At 41.6% G+C, this 22,236-nt stretch overlaps 1 protein-coding gene across 1 annotated transcript in view; it reads left to right on the top strand.

Moving 5' to 3' along the window:
- Positions 1–20,575: 20,575 nt before the first annotated feature.
- CIB2 (calcium and integrin binding family member 2) overlaps positions 20,576–22,236 on the top strand; it is a 112,706-nt gene continuing 111,045 nt past the window's right edge. The window contains exon 1 of the mRNA XM_024200589.1: positions 20,576–20,888. Coding sequence (XP_024056357.1) covers positions 20,838–20,888 — 51 coding nt within the window. The 5' untranslated portion in view covers positions 20,576–20,837. The remainder of the gene's footprint in view (positions 20,889–22,236) is intronic.

Consider the following 22,236-nt stretch of genomic DNA (forward strand, 5'->3'; position numbering starts at 1 on the left):
TAGGAGCCCCTGCCTGGCCCACCCCACAATGACCCACAAGAACTGAGCCTGGGATCCACCACTTGGAACATGAACAGCTGTGTGACGAGGCCCTGGCTTGGTGCGAGGACCAGGGTGAGACCAGGATCCGTGCCCCCACCCAGATTTAAAATTTTTTATTAAGATGATGTTTAAAAAAAAATAAATAGTGAACAGAGTTTGAGCATAGAAGTTTCTGGTTATCAGGGAATAACATACAGATTATCGAGGGTGCAAAGTTTGGTTTAAGATTAGGTGGCACGAGGAATACATAGTCTGTAATATCCCCGATTGGGGGTAAAAGGTTGATGGGTCAAAGTACAGACATTGAGATATGAGGGTATGAAGTTCATAGAGTGGTTGTGTTCGGATGTGGAGTATAATGAGTGGATATGATGATGAGGATGGATTGACCCTCATTTGGTGAGATTTAATGTTTAGGGAGTTTATGGTTCCAGTTCATATGATCCAACGGAGAAGGTCACTTGGTCCCTTTCCCTTTGCACCTGTAAGCTATTTGGGCCAGGGGGCATTTCTTACAATGCCTAACACAGTCAGTCCTTGATCAAAGAGTGTTCACACTGCTTGGAATTTTATCAAGACTTCATGATATTTGGTTATTTTCTCAAAGCCCCAAGGTCCTGGAGTCATGTGACTCTGTGAGAATCTCAGCCTTCATTTAAAATAAAATGTATTTAGCCCCAAAGGTTGAGAGAAAAGTCTGAAAACATCAGAATGCATCCTAAATGCTCAAAAACCAGAAAGCAAATAAAAAGAACCTAAAATGTATTACTTTTTTTACAATCTCATGATATGTTTGGGGCCCAATTCATGGTTTTTGAATGCTTGGGCTTGGCAAGACTATATCAGCATCTTTAATTCTTCTTTTCCCCCCCATCCCATCCTACATGTGCTTAAGGAGTCAGCCTTAAAGTTCTGTCCTAAATTTGCTGATCCCTGCAAGAAGTAGGGCTATTTGGGAGTGTGAATGAATAGAAAAAACACAGAAGGGGTTCTGTCTTCAAACATATAATTATGGTTTCACCTGCCTTCATGGGGAAAGCAAGCCAGTTGCTACTTTCTCTCAGATGCAGAGCAGCAGTGGGGATCCAAATAGTTTCCTGCTAACAAAACAGGCTTTTACATGTTCATTTTATTATTTTCTGTGTGCATCCAATTGTTTTTTTGACAATGATGCATTTTACTGGGAGCAGAATTGCCAAAAGGCCTTATTATGTTGACAGGCTTGGGGAACTCTCGCAGTGCTGCAATGGCAGCAGCAGCAGGAGTTCTAGCATAGAACAGCATATCTGCTCTGAGCAAGGCTAAACAACATGGTGGTAAAAGCTCCAGCGGCTGGTTTCCCCTTGCACTCCTGCATTTGCTAGCATTGGTGCAGCTATTCCAATGGCAGTACTGTGCAACAGTGGTAGGAGTTTCCCTGGAAAAAAAAATCCCAGTGGAGAGACAATAGTGTCTTCTAATGACCATTGCATTCAGGGCATCATTAGCTGGGGAACTTATGATTATAACAAATTCAGTCTGCTTTGGGCAACCATTGACTTTATCTGTAATTTTTTAAAGGATATTTTGCACAAGACCGTGTTTGGCCCTAGGGACAAAACATAATGTTACATTTTACATAAAATATTATGGTTGAATTAGGCTTAATTAAGTGCAGTCAAAGCCCAAGATAATGTAGTGAATTTCATTAGGCCAGATGAGAATTACTGTGAAAGCCAAAAAGCTTGGCACAAAATCTACCATTCTACTTATTCTGATATCTGTTTAGCATATAAGGCCAATATAGAAGTTCCAAATCATTGAAACTGCAGTAGAGTTTACATAGTAAATATTTTCCATCCATATAAGGAGAATAACAATGTAGCTAGACTTCCTTTTCATAACCATTAGTTTTTTTGTATGCGACACCCAGTAAGGATTTGATTCTGTCCTCCGATATATAGAGTACACAGTGCCATACACACTGGAAAATTAGTTGCTGTATATGGCCACTAAGCAGGATGAAGCCTGGGATCTTATACCCACTATGTAGCACATTCTGTAGCAATGAAGCATTTTCCACAGCAGATTCACCCTGAAATCTTCCTAGTGGGAGGTTGCCTAGCTTATTTTGTTTGCATACTTTAAATCACTCATTAATTTATTATTTATAGAGCACCTTAAAGTGTACATAGTGCTTTATAAACCTTGTAAAAGACAAGGAAGGAGGAAAACAACACAAGGAGACATTGACAAGTAGATTAACATAAGAAGGCTTTACAAGAGAAGTGAATTTTACAGAAGTGGGTTGTAGCCCACGAAAGCTTATGCTCTAATAAATTTGTTAGTCTCTAAGGTGCCACAAGTACTCCTGTTCTTTTTGCGGATACAGACTAACACGGCTGCTACTCTGAAACAAGGAGGAAAGGGAGAGTGTTTGGGTCAGCGACAGTTCCAGATGTGGAAGACAGCAAGAAAATAAAACCCTTTGTAGAGAATGGAAGAAGCAGACAAAGAAACCAGTCAGGAGAGTGAATACTGAGAGAAGCAAGATGTTTCTAGATATTTAATACAAGAATTACTGTGTGAAATTTTAAGGCCTCTGTTATGCAGGAGCTCAGACTAGATGATCATCATGGCCCCTTATGGCCTTAAAATCCGTGATCATTTCTAAAATTGTGAATAAATATTTGGCCAGTGGTTTCCGTTCTGAATCCATAATATATTCTTTTTCACTATGGTAGCTGGTTACTGCTAACTTAAACTCAGACTGTGGGTCAGATCCTAGTCTGACTGAAATCATTGGAAAGCCTCCCACTGGCAGAACAAGGAACTGGCCACATATGAGAAGTTTGGTACATTTGGATTTTTCCTCACAAGCTGCTGTTTCTTGATAGGCTACATCCTTGTGTGACACCCTGTACTCTATGTTCACCATTTTTATATAGTTATGATATATTGTGTACAAAGTATGCATTGTGAAGTGGTATTTGAAAACTCATTATCTGTTGAATATTATTATCCTGCTGAAATGTGTGTAACATCACCGTATGTCAAATTATGCGATTTTGCTATATGATTATTACTGAAATATGTTGTAATTCTGGGTAACGCCCACAAACCATTTTCTTAGAGACAAAGATGCACTCGCATGCCAGCAAGGTATTAGAAAGCCATTACCTGCTTAACTAGTCATCCACCAGTTGGGGGAGCCGAGGGGAAAGAGGGAAGGTATAACAAAGAATTTACATCTCAGAAATGCTCATGTACATGGGAGACTATTTGCACTCAGGTGGGAGATAATCCTCACCTCTTCCCCTCCATCTCTTCTCACGGCAGCGAGATTGCTTGAAAGACAAAAGAAGCATCATTGAACTTGGGGAGTGGTCCTCGCCTGAAGGTTTTCCAGCCAGTACAGATTCCTGTAAGCTTTTAGTGCAAAAAAACTCCTTTTTTGCCTTTAAACCTATTAGCCATGGTTAAATTTGGGAATTAGTTTGCGTGTTTATCCTTTTATTTCTTTTGTAACCAATGCTAACTTTTATGCCTTATCACTTGTAATCACTAGAATCTCTTTCTCTAACTAATAAACTTGTTTTATTGTTTTATCTAATAAAAATATTAGATAATATCTAAATAAAAATATAATATTGTTTTGGTTGAAATGTTTGGGAATCTCTATTCAGGTCAACAAAGTTGGTGCATATAATCATTTTCCTTTGTTGAAATGACAGACTTATTATGAGCTTGCATTGTTCAGTAGTGCGCTGGACAGTACAAGGCGCACATTTCTGGGGGACAAGGCTGGGACTGAGGATATGCAGGAGTCACTTTGTATGTAATTTATGGATGGCTGGGCATAGCATTCATGTGTTCAGCTGGGAGTGATTTCACTTGCTAGTGGCTGTGTGTGAGCAGAGCCTGGAGGGGTTGCTGTTCACCAGCAGAGCAGTGTAAAAGGCATCACAGGTTGGAGAGCTCAGTGGACACAGCAGTCCAGAAGTTCAGATTGCACCCTGGGGAATGTCACACCCTGATTTTGGTGAATTAGGACCTTTTTTGCCCTGTTCCCTAGTACATGTAAAGAGGCATCATGCTATTCCTATAAAATTCTTTTGCTGATTACTTTCAATGAATTTCTAAATTTCAATCACAATGTCAATTTGCCATATCTAATGTTATGTGAAAACTGAGGGGTTTTTACATAAATAATTATTTATAATAAAAAGGGAAAAACCATCACAGAAATCTTACAGCCACACAATTTACCAATGATCCAATAGCAAAATAAAGTTTCATTACTTTTGTATCATTGGTGGGGAGTGGGAGACCTGGATCTCCTTATATAGGTATGAGGACTACAGTGGTAAAACATTTTTACATAATTCAGGAGAGTTTTCTGGGATTCGACTTCTGGAATGTGGCGTCTTTTTGATTTAAGCAGGTCTCAGGGGATTGGTAATGGAACAGGGTCTTTCTCCTCCAGGTCACTGGTTTAAATGTAGTCTAGATCAGTAGTCACTGAAAGTTGTTCTCACGTGATGGCTGTTTGGTAAGCACCCTACCTGTGTGAAATGAATTTGAAGGTTGCAGTCCAATTTCTAGTGGAAAGGTCTCCACATTTCAGACATAGCCATCACAATTTTAACCTTTGGTAGCCGTATCATTAGAAAGGTCAAGTATCTGAATGGTCATGGAGCTTGAATTAGCCTTTCACCCTTAGACATGGTTTCTCCAATCAATGTTGAAGCACATTGTAATGGCAGTGTGGGAGAAGCATGTATGGCTTTTGCCTGAATCAACATAGGGCAGAATGAGAAGCTGCTTATTCTCTTCAGTTTCTTTTGTGGATTCAGTCAGTTATCTTATGTCTTTGTTTTAGAAGTGATGATTTTTGCATTGCTTATGGTAGAACCTTTCATAGTCTCATTCATCAGTTATTTACGATAGCTATATAAGGACTATATCCCAAGGATTTTCAAAACCAAAAGACAGTGTCAGTGCAAGATTTTTTTCTTTCAGATTCTCCTTCTGTACCTTTAACTAGGATTCAATTCTGTGAAGCATTCCTTGATATTTTAACATTTCTTTTACGTATTTTTGAGTTTGTATTCTGGGATCATGTGTGTTTAAAGCCTGTTTTTTGTGCACCATTTGCAGCATAAGTGTGTCTCTGCATCTCGTTTTAAATGGTTGCTGGGAAGATACTTGTTTCATTTATCCTCTGTTTCTGCTCACTTACAAATTTTACTGTCCTTTCTTTCAGTTTGTTCCAAGGAAATCGCTCCCCAACTCTGTGATGCAGTCATAAAAGTCTGCTTTGCTACCTAAATCCTAGAAGACTGAAAGACCCTTGATAATAATGCTTCTGATTGTGCACACCCCATTTCTAAAACTACTGTATGATATAATTTAATAAACACAAGCAAACTTTGATGTATAATTCATTGTACAATAATAATAATGCTTTGCCGTTCTGTAGCACCTTCTGGGACACTCCCAAGCACTTCATAAACTTTAATGAATTAAGCCCCACAACAGCTGTTTGTGGGAGATAAACATTATTATCCCCAAATTACTGATAGACAAATAGAAGCACAGAGAAGAGACAGCTAGGTAAACTAAGGCCTAAAGAGGTTAACTAAATTTCCCCAATGTCACACAGACAGGAATAGAACCTAAGGACCCTATTCTCCCCTGCCACAGGATACAAGTAGCTCCCATTACTTCAGTAAGTCAGTATGACTTTAGTAAGATTGGAGTGGATGCTGTAATAGAAGAATAGGGCCTTGGGAGTCCCCGCCTCCACTCCAGTCTTATTGTAACCACTAGACAAAGCTCACTCCTCTCTCTCCTTTTATTCCTTCTCCATACTGTGCACTAATACATAGTAAAATGCCATCTGCTCCTTTTCAGCTTTTTTAAAAAGAGATAACACTGTTTTTCTTCAGTGCATCCACTAGATCTTGTTTTGTCTCCACAGAATTTTCTTGTTTATGCATTCTTACTAGTAGAGTCCTTTATAGCAACAGTTCTCAAACTGTGGGTCGGGACCCCAAAGTGGGTCACAATCCCGTTTTAATGGGGTCACCAAGGCTGGCTTAGACTTTCTGCAGCTCAGAGCTGAAGCCCGAGTCCCACTGCCTGGGGCCGAAGCCCAAGGGCTTCAGCCCTGGGTAGTGGGGCTCAGGTTACAGCTCCTGCCTGGGGCTGAAGTCCTTGGGCTTCAGCTTTGGACGCTTCGCCCGGGGCAGTGGGGCTTTGGCTTTGCCCCTCTCCCACCAAGGTGGAGGGAGCTAGGGTGAGCTCAGGCTTCAGTCCCCCCTCCTGGGGTCGTGTAGTAATTTTTGTTGTCAGAAGGGAGTCGCGGTGCAATGAAGTTTGAGAACCCCTGTTTTATAGTATGAGAAGTGTAATTTAGTTCTTAAATCCAGTAATCATTATCAGACTGTACTGTATATATTTCAGGGCTTCTAGATGCCCTATAAATTGCGCTAGTGGACAGTGAGTCGATGGACAGTCATCCCTAGCTGAAATGTAATGTTTCATGTTATCACCCCCAATGCCATGTGTCTATCTAAGAATATCAGACTTGTCTGTGATCTGTTTCTCCTGTGGTAAAGTAGGGACAGGATAAATATACAAAAAGTCTCTCTAAATCAAAACTGTTCTTTCGCGGGGCCACCCAACAGAATTTGTCAGCAGGGTGAAACCTTACATGGAAGAACTAATTCTGCAAGGAAGAGAAGGAGGGGAGAGAAATTCATGGAATAGTGGGTCTAATGGCCCTATATCCTGTTGTACCTCAGGTTCTGATGTTTTCACATTTAACAACATAGCTTAGATGCACCTGGATTTGACTTTGTCTGCTCATCTGACACTTCTACTGATTTCTGTTGCCAGGAGAGAGAGAGAGAAACTTTGTCCAATCACGGTATCTGATGGTATCTCTTACCATGAAAAGGAAGCCCTATTTTTCCTTCTCCTGTTTTTTTCTTTTATATGTTTGTCAGGGAAAATTGCCTGATAAAACTAAGCTTGTGAGAAAACTGAGAAGACATCAGCATAATTGAAGACAGAAAAGCTGTTGTTGTAACCTGCAATTTTCCTGCAAATTTATGTTAATATAGTGTAATAGAAGGGACCAGGTTAAACTATGCATGTGATTATTAAGGAGTTAAAGCTGAAGGGTGCATTTTCATTAGGAACAAAGATGTGAACTTACCTTGAATTAGCTAACACATGCCAAAATCTCATTGAAGACAAGGCAGTTTGTTTAGACAAGTTAGTAGTAGATCAAGTTATAAAGACTATGAGGGAGCCTATGGTTGACCTGCTTACTTGTGTGGAAACCACAAACTGTCTTGTCCTTGCTAGGATTTTACCACATTAGCTAGTTCAATTTAAAAAACATCTTTTTTAAGACAGGGCCTTAGACTATGAAAAAAAACCTTAAGTTTTAGCACTAGCTAGGGGTGCATGTTGCAATATGTAATTAACTCAAATTGTGAATGGCTACGCCTTTTCTAAAGGTGTAGCAAAAGGCACTGCTTAGTGTGTTCCCTCCAGTACCCACAAGCCAGTGCACCCCAGCATGGCATTGTCTTATAAGAGATACAGGCTGTTAAAAGACCTACTATAATGTAACACATCATACCCCACTCTGAGTGAGACTGAATAGTGTCGAGGTTTGCCAGAGTTTGTTGGATTTGCAAATCAATCACAAACAGCTTTTGCAACTGTCATCAGAATTTGTTAGTATTTATTGAATAGTTTGGATGAATAATTTTCAAATTCTAGGTTATTTGTAACTGCTTGCTTAAATTATTTTACTATTATTTACTAATTATATTGTGGTAGCATCTAGGACCACTGATCATGGTGCGGGACTCCATTGTGGTAGGCACTGTACAATCAAAGAACATTCATTACTTGCTCTTAACTTTAGTTATCTGCTATTCACGATATGTGTGTAGACAAGTAGTATATTTTCTGCTCCCTGAATAAATGAGTGAAACTTTTAAAACAGATGACTAATGCTCTATGCTCTGCAGTATAAATGTTAGTAAGTTGATTATTCTGTGTACCATTCTTTTCAGTTATGTTTGCTGATGGCACTTTCCAAGTTTGATTGTAGTTGATAAACTTTACCTTGCTAGACAGTTTAAAGGCAATTTACTTGGCAAATATTTTAAAGATACTAAACTGAAATAAAGTGTGTGATTAAAGACATGTATTGATAATACTGTACGGCCTCAGCCTTATGTACATAAAAGTGTGTTGATTTCATGTAGTATCTCATATTACAAATAGAGATAAATGTTGCATAACAGTCCAAATGACCAGTTAAAGCACTCTTAGGTACATACAGACAGAGGGAGTGATAAGTTTGTACCTTATGCCAAAGTTTGTAAAACCTACCCAGTTAATGTAGCAAGATAACTATGCAATGATGAAACAATTGGCAGTGTTATAGAATAGGATACTTGAGAAGAGATGGCTACTACAATAGGACTTCACTGCTTCTGTGGTTTGTGTGTTCTTTTGTTTAAATAATTATCTACATATTATTATTATTTATTTATTATTGCATACATGAAGAGAGACTTCAGACTGTGGAAAGAAGCCCCAGAGATACAATTTCTCTAACTTTCATGAATTAACCCCAGGATGCATTTCATTTGAAGGCAGAGAATTATTGGAACATCCTTCACCTAAGGACCAAATTCAGGCCTGCTGTATGTGGGGCAACTGCATTGAAGTCAATAGAATTGCACCTCTTTTGCCAGCTGTGTACTTGATTCAAGGACCACATTCTTTGCACCCTTAGAAGACAAGTTCATATCCCTTTTTCCAAATCAGTGCACTGGCAACATTAAGGGTTTACTATTCATTGTGAATAGTCCTAGAAAGTCAAGATATGTTTCTAAAATTTATTGACATTCTTTTAGGCCCTGCCTCAATGAGTCCGGTGGCATTGACTTAGGTCTTGTTGACATGGCAAGTTACTACACAGAAGCCAGGGTGTGAATCTAGAGCGCACCAGCTTACTGCACAGTAATCACCCATGTGTACACTGCTATACCCCACTGAAACGCCTCATTTATTAGACTGAGATAAGCTCAAACAAAGCATACCTCTAGACTGGCTTCTCAAACAAAGCAACCTAGAGTGAGAAATTTGATTAGCAGGTCTCCTTAAACTTCCTGCAAAAATACAGAGAGTTAGCCCCGTTCCTTAGAGCCTGCCATCCCTTTAGAAGCCCTTTGTTACAGTGCACTGTAAACTAAGGGATTCAGGTGTTGTCTACCAAGTTTCTTTGGGTTTGCAGGGAATTCCCCTGGGGCCTAGCTTCCCTTGGAGTCCTTTTATCCCAGCTTCTATGCTAATATTTTACTTTATTATGGAAACTGGAATGGGAGTGCACGAGGGCTCCAAAGGGTCTGTATCACCTGTCATATACACAAGCCTTAAGTGCGGTACAGTAGCAGATAGGACTATGCCTGTTGTGTAGAATAGGAAGCTGCTCTGTATATGTAACCCTTCCTTCTCTCTGAATAATCAACAGGGGATATGATACCTAAACCACACTGACCAGTGAGCTCCATACTTACTCATGTCTGAGGAAGCTTTTCCCAAGCACCTGAGGTCCAGAGCAGTTCAAATACTGGACAAGCCCCCACTTACATGCCTGCTACTATCTTGACTGATGCATCAGGGATTCAGCCACTGACCTCTGGAGCTAAAAGGATGAGTTGCTACAGCTTGAGCTAAAGAGCTACCGTTAAGGCAGTGGTTCCCAAACTGGGGTTCGTGAACCCCTGGGGGTTCATGAAATTTTACAGGGGGTTCTTGGGAAAAAATTCCCTAATGGCGGACAGAGCTGTCCCTAAGGACCCTGGGCAGCACAGGGCCAGCAGCCTGGAGCCCCTGGACTTCCAAGAGATAAGCAGATCAAAGCAAGCATATCTATCACATTGAGAAGATTTAAACTTCAAGACTCCTTCTAAGAAATGGAAAGGGAGGTGGATATTTTTTCCTGTTTTTAAAATTAAATAGGCAGCTAATATTGTTTTTTAAAATTATTATGAAGAACAAGTTTAAGCTTTGTTGTAACGTGCGTTGCTTGCCTAGACTGCTCAAGACCTGAAAGCTTGTGTAGGAGGAACTCTTTGAGTTGGCTTCTTAAATACCTTCATGATGTTTCACATCTGGTGCTCCTTGATGAAACATACGAGCCTTGTCGTATAACAGGTTTATTCAAAGTGATACAAGCTACAAAAGTGAGATCTTGGAAGAGTGTTGCCGTTTTCATAATGTAATAAAAATACTGTAATGATAAATAATAATAAATAGTGTGTAATAAGCATGTCATAAAAACAAATTTTATATTTCCAAGATCACTGCTTTTATAATTTATACTCAGGTAAAGGAGAAAATCCCTGGAAATATTCATTTTTAGGAGGGGGTTCGCGAGACTTAACATTCTAGTGAAAGGGGTTCATAGGTTGTTAAAGTTTGGGAACCACTGCGCTAAGGGGAACCTGTCTATGGCAAAAAAGCTCTGTGTGACCTTTTGCTACCTGTTCTGGTGCACTGTATTTGAATGCCATAGGTAACCCACTGGTCAGTGTGTGTTACATGCCACACCCTCTAAGGTGCACTGGGCACAGAGGGGGACAGGTAACACACTGACCAGAGGATTATATGCACACTATTCAGTACAATGGAGAATGAGAATCCATGGCATTGTTTTTTTGCTAGGATTCTCAAACTTCCATTATAACTTTATGCTGATCACACTGGAGTCAAAGGCAAGCACTCTGGTTGACCTCAAGGGGAGCAGGATTAGGTCCTTTCTCTCCTTAAACCCACAGACAAATGGAACACCTCACATCTTATTTCCATGTTCTGGCTGCGAAGTCCTCAGTAGACTCCTAGATCATTTATCAGTCATTTGCCCCTATACTGGGGAGGAATTGGAGCAGTAAATGTCTCCTGTGGTTTCCTCCTTCTGATGATAATGTTTACTGTAGCTGCTAATTGTACTAAGCTTTTAAAAACATGAATCGGGAATATTAAGGCAGGTAAGACGTGAGCAAATGAGGACACCACTATTTTAACTATAATAATCCTCTCAGCCCAAGTAATCACAAGATTAAAAGACACTGGGTCCAGTCTGTCCCTGGTGTAATTCCAGTTACTTCCTTGTAGTTGCACAGGGGATGGAATTGGCCCTTTAAATCTAGTCTGATCTTCTGCATAGGCAGACAGCTTGAAATACATGTCTTGTTTGAGGATTGCTATCTAATACAAGCCATCTCAAAGCTAGCTACCCTGCTGCCACTGAAATAAATAGCAAACTCCCATCCATTTCAGTGGTACAGGATCTCATGTATTTAGGATAGCTTTAAAACATTCTTTAGTTTTAAGCATGTGAGTATAGTCCAAAGGTGGAGATTCCACAGCCTCCCTTGGAAGCCTGTTCCAGAGTCTAACCACCCTTCTGGTTACAAAGTTTTTCCTGTTATCTAACCTAAATCTCCCTTGCTGCAGATTAAGCCCATTACTTCTTGTCCTACTTTCAGTGGACATGGAGAACAATTGATCCTCATCCTCTTTATAACAGCCCTTAACATATTTGAAGACTGTTATCAAGTTCCCACTCAGTCTTCCTTTCTCAAAACTAAACATACTGTTTTTTTAACCTTTCCTCATTGGTCATGTTTTTTAGACCTTTAATCATTTTTGTTGCTCTTCTCTGGACTTTCTCCAATTTGTCTACACCTTTCCTGAAATGTGGTGCCCAGAACTGGACACAATATTTCAGCTGAGAAAAGTGGAAGACTTACTTCTTGTGTCTTGCTTACAACACTCCTGCTAATACATTCCAGAATTATGTTCACTTTTTTTGCAACAGTGTTACACTGTTGACTCTCATTTAGCTTGTGATCCACTATAACTCTCAGATCCCTTTCTGCAATACTCCTTCCTAGGCAGTCATTTTCCATTTTGAATGTGTGCAATTGATCCTTCCTAAGTGGAGTACTTTGCATTTGTCCTTATTGAATTTCTTCCTGTTTACTTCAGACAATTTCTTCAGTTTGTCCAGATCATGGTGAATTTTAATTCTATCCTCCAAAGCACTTACAACCCCTCCCAGTTTGGCATCATCTGCAGACTTTATAAGTTTACTCTCTATGTCATTATCTAAATCATTGATTAAGATATTGCACAGAACTAGACCAGGACTGATCCCTGTGGGACCCCTTATGATTCCAGCTTGACTATGAACCACTGATAACTACTCTCTGGGAATGGTTTTCCAATCAGTTGTGCATCCACTTTATAGTAGCTCCATCTAAGCTATATTTCCCTAGTTTGTTTATGAGACGATCATGGGAGACAGTATCAAAAGCCTTACTAAAGTCAAGATATACCACATCTATGACTTCCTCCCAACCACAAGGCTTGTTATCCTGTCAGAGAAAGCTATTAAGTTGGTTTGACATGATTGGTTCTTGACAAATCCATGCTGACTGTTACTTATCACCTTATTACCTTCTAAAAGTGTTTGGAAAATGATTGCTTGATTATTTGCTCCATTATCTCTCCAGGTACTGAAGTTAAGCTGACTGATCTGCAATTCCCCAGGTTGTCCTTATTCTCCCTTTTTTATAGATTGGCACTATATTTGCCCTCTTCCAGTCCTCTGGAATCGCTCCCATCTTCCATGAATTTTCAAAGATAATTGCTAATGGCTCAGATATCGCCTCAGTCAGCTCCTTGAGTATTCTAGGATGTATTTCATCAGGCCATGCTGACTTAAAGACATCTAACTTGTCTAAGTAATTGTTAATTTGTTCTTTCCCTATTTTAGCTTCAGATCCTACCTCATTTTCACTGGCATTCACTATGTTAGATATGTAATCACTACTAACCTTTTGGGGGGGAAATGAAACAAAAATCAATTACCTTCTGTGATTTACAATCAACACTCCTATTAATATACCCAGAATGATATCAGCCTTTTTTGTAGCTTCATCACATGGTTGACTCATATTCCCTTTGTGATCCACTATAATCCCCAGATCATTTTCAGCAGTACTACCACCTAGCCATTAATTCCCCATTTTCTAGTTGTACATTTGATTTTTCCTTCCTAAGTGAAGTACTTTGCACTTGTCTTTATTGAATTTCATCTTGTTGAGTTCAGACCAATTCTCCAATTTCTCAATGTTATTTTGAATTCTAATCCTGTCCTCCAAAGCCCTCCCAGTTTGGTGTCATCTGCAGATTTTATAAGTCTACTCTCCACTCATTATCCGAGTCATTAATGAAAATATTGAATAGTACTAGAGCCAGGACAGGACCACACTAGATCTAACTTCCCTGTTTAACAGTGAACCATTGATAACTACTTTTTAAGTACTATCTTTCAATCAGTTGTGCACCCACCTTATAGTAATTTCATCTAGACCACATTTCCATGGTTTGCTTATGAGAATGCCATGTGGGCGTCTCAAAGGGGCAATTAAGAAAAAACAGAAAGCATACAAAGAATGGAAGAGGGGAGGGATCAGCAAGGAAACCTACCTTATTGAGGTCCGAGCATGTAGGGATGCAGTGAGAAAGGCCAAAAGCCGTGTAGAGTTGGACCTTGCGAGGGGAATTAAATCAAATAGTAAGAGGTTTTATAGCCATATAAATAGGAAGAAAACAAAGAAAGAGGAAGTGGGACCGCTGAAGAATGTAGATGGAGTGGAGATTAAGGATAATCTAGGCATGGCACAATATCTAAATGAATATTTTGCATCAGTCTTTAATAAGGCTAATGAAGGGTTTAGGAATAGAGGGAGCAGAGAAATTTTGAAGGAGAAAGTAGTTAAGGGCCTTGAGTTGAATGGTAATTGGGACAAATTACAACATGGGTTTACGAAAGGTAGATCGTGCCAAACCAACCTGATCTCTTTCTCTGAGAAAGTAACAGACCTTCTAGATAAAGGGAATGCGGTGGATCTAATATACCTCGATTTTAGTAAAGCGTTTGATACGGTACCGCATGAGGAATTATTGGTTAAACTAGAAAAGATGGGGATTGATATGAAAATCCAGAGGTGGATAAAGAACTGGTTAAAGGGGAGACTGCAGCGGGTAGTACTGAAAGGGGAACTGTCAGGTTGGAGGGAGGTCACCAGTGAGGTTCCTCAAGGTTCGGTTTTGGGTCCATTTTATTTAATCTATTTATTACTGACCTCGGAACCGAATGTAGGAGTGGGCTGATAAAGTTTGCGGATGACACAAAGTTGGGAGGTATTGCTAATTCGGAGAAGGATCGGGATATTCTGCAGGGAGACTTAGATGACCTTGTAAATTGGAGTAATAATAATAGGATGAGATTTAATAGTGAGAAGTGTAAGGTGATGCATTTAGGGATGACTAACAAGAATTTTAGTTACAAGCTGGGGACGCATCGGTTAGAAGTGACGGAGGAGGAGAAGGACCTCGGAGTCCTGGTTGATCGCAGGATGACTATGAGCCGGCAATGTGACGCGGCTGTTAAAAAAGCTAATGCGATCTTGGGATGCATTAGGCGAGGTATTTCTAGTAGGGGCAAGGAGGTGCTCCTTCCGTTATACAAGGCGCTGGTGAGATCTCATTTGGAGTACTGTGTGCAGTTCTGGTCTCCTATGTTTAAAAAGGATGAATTCAAACTGGAACAGGTACAGAGAAGGGCCACTAGGATGATCCGAGGAATGGAAAACCTTTCCTATGAAAAGAGACTCGAGGAGCTCGGTTTGTTTAGCCTAACCAAAAGAAGGCTGAGGGGGGATATGATTGCTCTCTTTAAATACATCAAAGGGATAAATACCAGGGAGGGAGAGGAATTATTTCAGCTCAGTACTAATGTGGACACGAGAACGAATGGATATAAACTGGCCGTGGGGAAGTTTAGGCTTGAAATTAGACGAAGGTTTCTAACCGTCAGAGGGGTGAAATTTTGGAACAGCCTTCCGAGGGAAACGGTGGGGGCGAAAGACCTCTCTGGCTTCAAGATTAGGCTAGATAAGTTTATAGAGGGAATGGTTTAATGGGATAACGTGATTTTAGTCAATTAGGTAATAAAGTGCCATCGCTGGTAAAATGTGGGTCTGGCTAGAGAATCTTGCCTGTATGCTCGGGGTTCTACTGATCGCCATATTTGGGGTGGGGAAGAAATTTTCCTCCAGGGTAGATTGGCAGAGGCCCTGGAGGTTTTTCGCCTTCCTCCGCAGCATTGGGCAGGGGTCGCAAGCTGGAGGATTCTCTGCGACTTGAAGTCTTTAAATCACGATCTGGAGACTTCAACAGCTGAGTTAAGTGAAAGTGGGTGGTTCAGCTTTTGTGGCCTGCATCATGCGGGAGGTCAGACTAGATGACCATAATGGTCCCTTCTGACCTTTAAGTCTATGAGTCTATGAGTCTATGTGGGACTGTCAAAAACAAGATATATAACATTTACTGCTTCCTCCCTATTCATTAGGCCAGTAATCCTGTCAAGGAAGGAAATTAGGTCAGTATGGCATGATTTGTTCTTGACAGATCCATACTGGCTAGTCTTTGTAGCTCTATTCTACTCCAGATGCCTACAAATTGATTAATAATTTGTTCCAGTATCTTTCCAGGTATTGAAGTTAAGATGACTGGTCTATAATTCTGAGGGTCCTCTTTCCTACCCTTTTTAAAGATAGGTATTATGTTTGCTCTTTGCCAGTCTTCTGGGGCTTCATCCTCCTTCCAGGAGTTCTCAAAGATAACTGGTAGTGGTTCTGAGATTGTTTTTAGCTAATTAAGGAAGTACTCTAGGATGAATTTCATCAGATCCTGCCAACTCGAGTACATCTAAGTTATCTAAATAGTTTTTAACCTGTTCTTTCCCTATCTTGGCTTGAATTCCTTCCCCCTTGTTATTGATATTCATTGTGTTGAGTATCTAGTCACTGTTAATGTTATTAGTGAAAGCTGAAGCAAAATAAGAACATAGGCATTAAACTCCTCAGCTTTCTTGATGTCATCAGTTATTAGCTCTCCTTCCCTGCTAAGTAGAGGACCTACACTTTCCTTTGTTTTTCTCTTCTCCTAATGTATTTAAAGATCCTCTTAACTGCCTTTTATGTCCCTTGCTAGGTGTAACTCATTTTGTGCCTTAGCCATTCTGATTTTGTTCCTACACACGTGTGCTATTCTTTTGTACTCTTCCTTGGCAATTTGTCCTTGTTTCCATTTTTTGTAGGATTCCCTTTTGACTTTCAGGTTATAAAAGAGCTCCTGATGGAGCCATATTGGCCTCTTACTATTTGTCCCGTCTTTCCTTCGCATCAGGATAGTTTGCAGTTATGCCTTTAATATTGTCATCTTGAGAAACTGCCAGCTCTCCTGAATTCCTTGTTCCCTTAAATTTTCTTCCCATGGGATCTTACCTGCCAGCTCTCTGAGTTTGTTAGTCTGACTTTTTGAAATCCATTTTCCTTATTCTGCTGCTCTCACTCTTTCCCTTCCTTGGAATCATGAAATCTAACATTTTATGACCACTTCACCCAAATTGTCTTCCACCTTCAGATTTGCTACCAATTCCTCCCTGTTGGTCAGAATCAAATCCAAAATGGCTGTCCTCCTAGTTACTTCCTCTCCTGGATCTCCTTTCACAAACTGTTATAGAAGCTCAGAGTTGGCTATATTGGTTTCTATTTATCCTCAAAATATAATTCTCAACCAAAGCCAGTTTTACAACTTTTCCAAACATATGTGAGAAATGCCCACTAGTACTAGTTTACAAGCATAATACAGACCTCTGAATGAGACCATGTGGAGAACAGACATTATCATTTGGTAAGTTGCACCTACTAACAAATTCTTCCCAGCCTCCATAAAACACTGTCTGATTAACAGACACTATTCTTGCTAATACTTCAACCAGGATGTTTAGATGTGAGGTTAACAGGTATACTTGGAGATACTTAGCGCTTTCATCCATAGTTCTCAAAGATCTTTATAAAGGTGGGTAAGTATCATTTTTCCCATTTTATAGAAGGGGAAACCTGAGGTACAGAGATTCAGATTAAATTAAGACCCAGATTTTCAGAAGTATCCACCAAATTTGGATGCCCTAATTTTTGGATGCCCAATTTGAGGCAGCTAGAGTCTCTTAGGGCCTGCTTTTCAGAAATGCTGAGCACCCTCGACTTAAGTTTACTGATGTGGCTTAAAGCTGGGCCACCCCGACAATGTATTTTGCAATCTTTGTTCTTGCCATTTCTTGTTGATACTAGTGATTTTTTGGGGGAAAGAAGGATTTGATCTCATTGCACCTTGAAGAAATAAAAATAATTTGCAGTCAGAACAATAAAGGTCAGTTTTGCCATATACCAGGTGCAGCAGGTTCAACCCTCTGATTTTCTAGTGGGTCTTTATCACATGCCAGATCTCTGCAGCACTTAACTCAGCACTTACACTAGGTCAGGGAACAGGTCATGTTATTCTAGCTTCTTCCTTTAATATTTCCAAACAACTCAACTATATATTGTTTGATCATTAGACTGCTATGTTTTCAGTATTAAAATTCAGATGTCTGCCACTGTTGTTTGGTTCTCATTAATAAGTTTTGGCAAATGCATTGCCATCTGCTAAACTCAAACCATTAACTTGTAAAAATGCGGTACTGTCTTATACCTTTAAAGCACCGCAATAGACTGATACTGTATTCCAGTGAATCTAGTCTTGCATTCCTACTCATCATGATCTGAATTAATTGTCTGCCTTGGAACATCATATGGTTCAGGAACTCCCAGAGCTTGTTTACTACAGTTTTGATACATTTACTTTTAATGCTACTATTATAGATTGTTTCCCGTTTCCAGTCGTTATTACCAAGGCAAATCTTATTTCCAGCACCCAGCCCAGCTATCAGGCCTGGGTAATTGGGTCTCTACAGGGAGGGGAAGAGCCCTAGGAGGGGTCTGGGTCAGGAACATTGTTAATATTGGACCCATGAAGTCAGACCTCATGATATGCAATGTGCTTTCACCGCTATCTGTTAAATATAGTTTAGTGAATTTCAGTGCTGGGTAAAGGTGCTGGATTAATAGACTTGGAGACTGAGGTTTTATATTAACCAATAAAATAAATGCAGTAAAGGAAGTATCTGTGCAAGCTACTCCCCACTGCCTAACCTAGGGGTGGGCAAACTATGGCCCGCAGGCCGGATCCGGCCCGCCACCCATTTTAAGCCAACTCTCGAGCTCCTGCTGGGGAGTGGGATCTGGGGCTTGTCCTGCTCCTGCACTTCAGCTGGGGAGCAGGGTCGGGGGCTGCTCCACACGGCTCCTGGAAGCAGTGGCATGGCCCCCCTCTGGCTCCTACGCTTAGGGGCAGCCAGGAGGCTCCGCTCTGCACACTTCCCCTGCCCCACGTACCGCCCCTGCAGCTCTCAGGGAACTGCAGCCAATGGGAGCTGCAGGGGTGGTGCCTGCAGCTGGGGCAGCATGCATAGCCACCTGGTCGTGCCTCTGCATAGGCGCTGGAAAAGGGACATGCTGCTGCTTCCAGGAGCTGCTTGAGGTAAGCGCCACCCAGAGACTGCTGCTTCCGGGCCTCTCCCTGCACCCCAACCCCCTGCCCCAACCCCGATACCCCTCCCTACCTCCAAACCCCTCAATCCCAGCCCCGAGCACCCTCCTATTGCCCAAACTCCTCATCCCCAGCCCCACCCCAGCCAGAGCACTCACCCTGCCCCCACAAACCTCCCCCTCAGTCCCCTCCTGCACCCCGAACTCCTCATTTCTGGCCCCACCTCAGAGCCCTCTCCCCCAACTAGGGCCCTCACCCCCTCCCGCACCCCAACCCCAATTTTGTGAGCATTCATGGCCCACCATACAATTTCTATTCCCAGATGTGGCCCTCAGACCAAAAAGTTTGCTCACCCCTGGCCTAACCAGTGTATTTCAACCATGATCTGGAGGGAACATCTGCAAGGGTGAGAAAAGGGTTCACTCTCCATAATGAATTCAGTCCTTGGCTTCTGCTGTCACTGCCAGTGGTTGTGATGCCTTTTTTCTATGAACTGGTGTCCATTAGGGAGTGACCACCAATTTACAGTATTTCACATAAGGCCACCAGACCGAGAAATTCTGTTTGCTATCCATCAAAGCCCTGATTTTCTCTGTGTTGTGCTGGTACTGAGCCTGGCTCAGAGACTGTAGGGGATGCAACATACTTTGCAATGCCGTCCCCTTCCAGAACAGATTAGAGCAGCCCTGATAGCTTTCCTGGCTGCCAAATGTCCTGTGAGCATAGATGATGTGTCACAGGTCATACCCTGAACCAGGGATAGACGGGGATTTGTAGTGGGGGGAGAATCTGACTTCAGATACCTTGGTTCCCTTAGTGCCTTGCAGGGCCAGTTTTAGGGGCAAGTGACCCAGGCAACTGCCTGAGGTGCCAGGCTTTGGAGGCATTGGGGTCGGGGTGCTGTTTTTGTTTTATGACTTTGATGCACGATTTGTGTGCAAATTTATTGTCTTATATGACAGGGATAAATCATGCATGCAAATCGTGCATCAAAGTCGTGAAATGGGCTACAAATGCAACAGAAGTAAGGTATCCAAAAGTTTAACAAAGGGAGAGGGCACCATTTGGTCTAGGGTCAGCCTTGGTGCCTTGTTCTAACCACTAGGCATTGCTGCCTGTCTATATACATTATTGTATGCAGTGGTGGTGTAGCTATGTAGGTCCCAGGATATTAGATGTAATATTTTTCATTGGACCAACTTCTGTTGGTGAGAGAGAGACGCTTTCCAGCTTACACAGAGTGCTTCTTCAGGAAGAAACTGTAAAACGTGTCTCTCACCAACAGAAATTGGTCCAATAAAAAATATTGCCTCACCCACATTGTCTCTATGCAGTCTTCATTCAGTTAAGATTGTTCTGAAGCAGGCTGGATTATCGTCTCTGACAGAGAGTTTGTGTCGGGGGGAAGAAGGAGGGGGAGTGGATCCCATTCTGCTGGAGTGTCCAGGGGGTCATTTTTCAGCCGCAGTCTCAGACAAGCTAGTTGTAGTTTGGCCAGAAGCCCATTCCACTTACAGTAAGATGGCCAAGATATTTTTTATCTCCGGTTATTGTTCTTAGTACACTGAGCATGTTGCCTGCAGCACCCCATGTTCCTCATTACACCTTGTTCCTGTATTTCCCTTGACTTTTAGCTGAACCCAGCGCATGGCAGCATTTCCCCGCAATAAAAATCCACACTTGGGTCCTGTCCCTGATGGACTGGAGCAACCCAGCCAGCCTCTCTTGCTGGCCTCCTGCGGAATATAAATGGGTTATCGGGCGACACCTAGTGGTGCAGAGCTACTCTTACACCGGGAAGTTACAGAGAGGGAGTGCCGCGGAGAGACAGAGACCGGGGCAGCAGAGAGCTGGTTTCCTTCTGACACTGGATGCTCCTCATCAGTTTTCACGCCACACAAGCCCTGTATTGTGCTCGAGGAAAACACAGGGGAAAGGACGATGGCACCACCATTTCTGGGTGACACCTGCCTGGGATTTTAACCTTCTCCCTCCTAGCACATCAAAAACCAACCTTTGCCAAGGTTCCCAGAAACGACTTCATTGCTTCTTGCTAGCCGGACAGGTGCAGGCAAGTGCAGTTCAATGCGGGCTTGGGGATTTCTTCAGCACGATCACGAAGTGTATATGCTCTAAATGCCTACAGTACTGAGGACTCTTGCAACTTCTTATGTGATGCATTTGCACAAAGGGAGAATTCCTCATTTAAGATGGGTAATAAGCAAACGATATTTACTGATGAACAGCTAGATGCCTATCAGGTAAGATTCCTAATTCTGCATTAAGGAGAAGGGGGTGATCTGAATGTGCCGCTCTGGTTTTTGATGTATGATCCAACTTAGCTTGTAGGGACATGTTTATACTTTACTGTCACTCTCCCTCACCTCTTATACCTGTTAATTAGACAATTAGTGTGGGTTTCCGCATGCATATAAATCCAGTTCCCTATCCCGGTGCAAAAAGAACTCTTCCCCATCCACCGGGAAGAGGAATCAAATCCCAGACATGGAAGGCCAGGAAACAGAGATTAAAGTTTGTGACCACAGTGATAAATGGGAGGTTTTAGAGTGATCCTTGCATTGAGCATGTTTTAAAGAAGAGATTGTATCAATCAGACACACTTGCACTTCATGTCCCTGATCCCTTCAGTGGCAAGGAAATGTATACAGGTCAGTTTAATGTCTCCTAACAACTGTGTACTGCACTCACTGCTCTTCAAAGACGTAGAGAGGTGTTTCAGTTTTAATCCGTTAGATATGGTTGCCCAAGGTTTGCTCACACTTCTGGATGGAGATATTCCTTCTCCCCCTGACAGAGAGAGATCTGCATTTTGGGAGCAGCACTCTCCCGAAGTGACAGTTTTTTGACATCTTTTTGAATACAGCATGTCACCTCAGTTGCATTTTTCTCTGCCCACTAAAGTGTTTCCCCATCTCCATTCACAACATCTCAGCACACTGCAGAGATGCCTGGAGCAGAGTGGGGAGCTGCCCACACTAGCTGGCATCTTGCACAAATCCAAGAGAATAAAAGATGACAAAATGTAAAATAGGAGAAAGCAGAGAAAAGGGGGAGCTGTATAACCATCCTGAGAGGTATAGAGGGCTGGCTGCTCTGTTTTCTTCCACAAAGGGTTAATAACATTGCAACATTCAGCTTCTCTCCTCCTGACCCAGGACCTGATCTAAAGTCAATAGTCTCTTCACTGGCCTCAGTGAGCTTTGGATCAGGCTTTAAAATGGAATGCATAATTTCAGAAACTAGATTTATTTAGAACAACCCCAGATGGGGACATTCTCAGATTTCTTAATATTTAACAAATCCTGAAGTAGGCAAATGGCAATGCTCTTCTATACTTTGCCTGTTACTTCTCACCTTAAAACAGCTCTCCCATGGTGAAATCAGGATAGTTTCGTAATACAATATGAGAATAAATACATTCACACACTGATCCAATATCCTGACTGGATTCCTCCCTTTCATAATGTCACAGACGTGTGCTTTGTCATAGATTCATAGATTCATAGATTCTAGGACTGGAAGGGACCTCGAGAGGTCATCGAGTCCAGTCCCCTGCCCTCATGGCAGGACCAAATACTGTCTAGACCA

Source organism: Terrapene carolina, unplaced genomic scaffold (genome assembly GCF_002925995.2).
Source record: "Terrapene carolina triunguis isolate 2854851 unplaced genomic scaffold, T_m_triunguis-2.0 Scaffold67, whole genome shotgun sequence".
NCBI lineage: Eukaryota > Metazoa > Chordata > Testudines > Emydidae > Terrapene > Terrapene triunguis.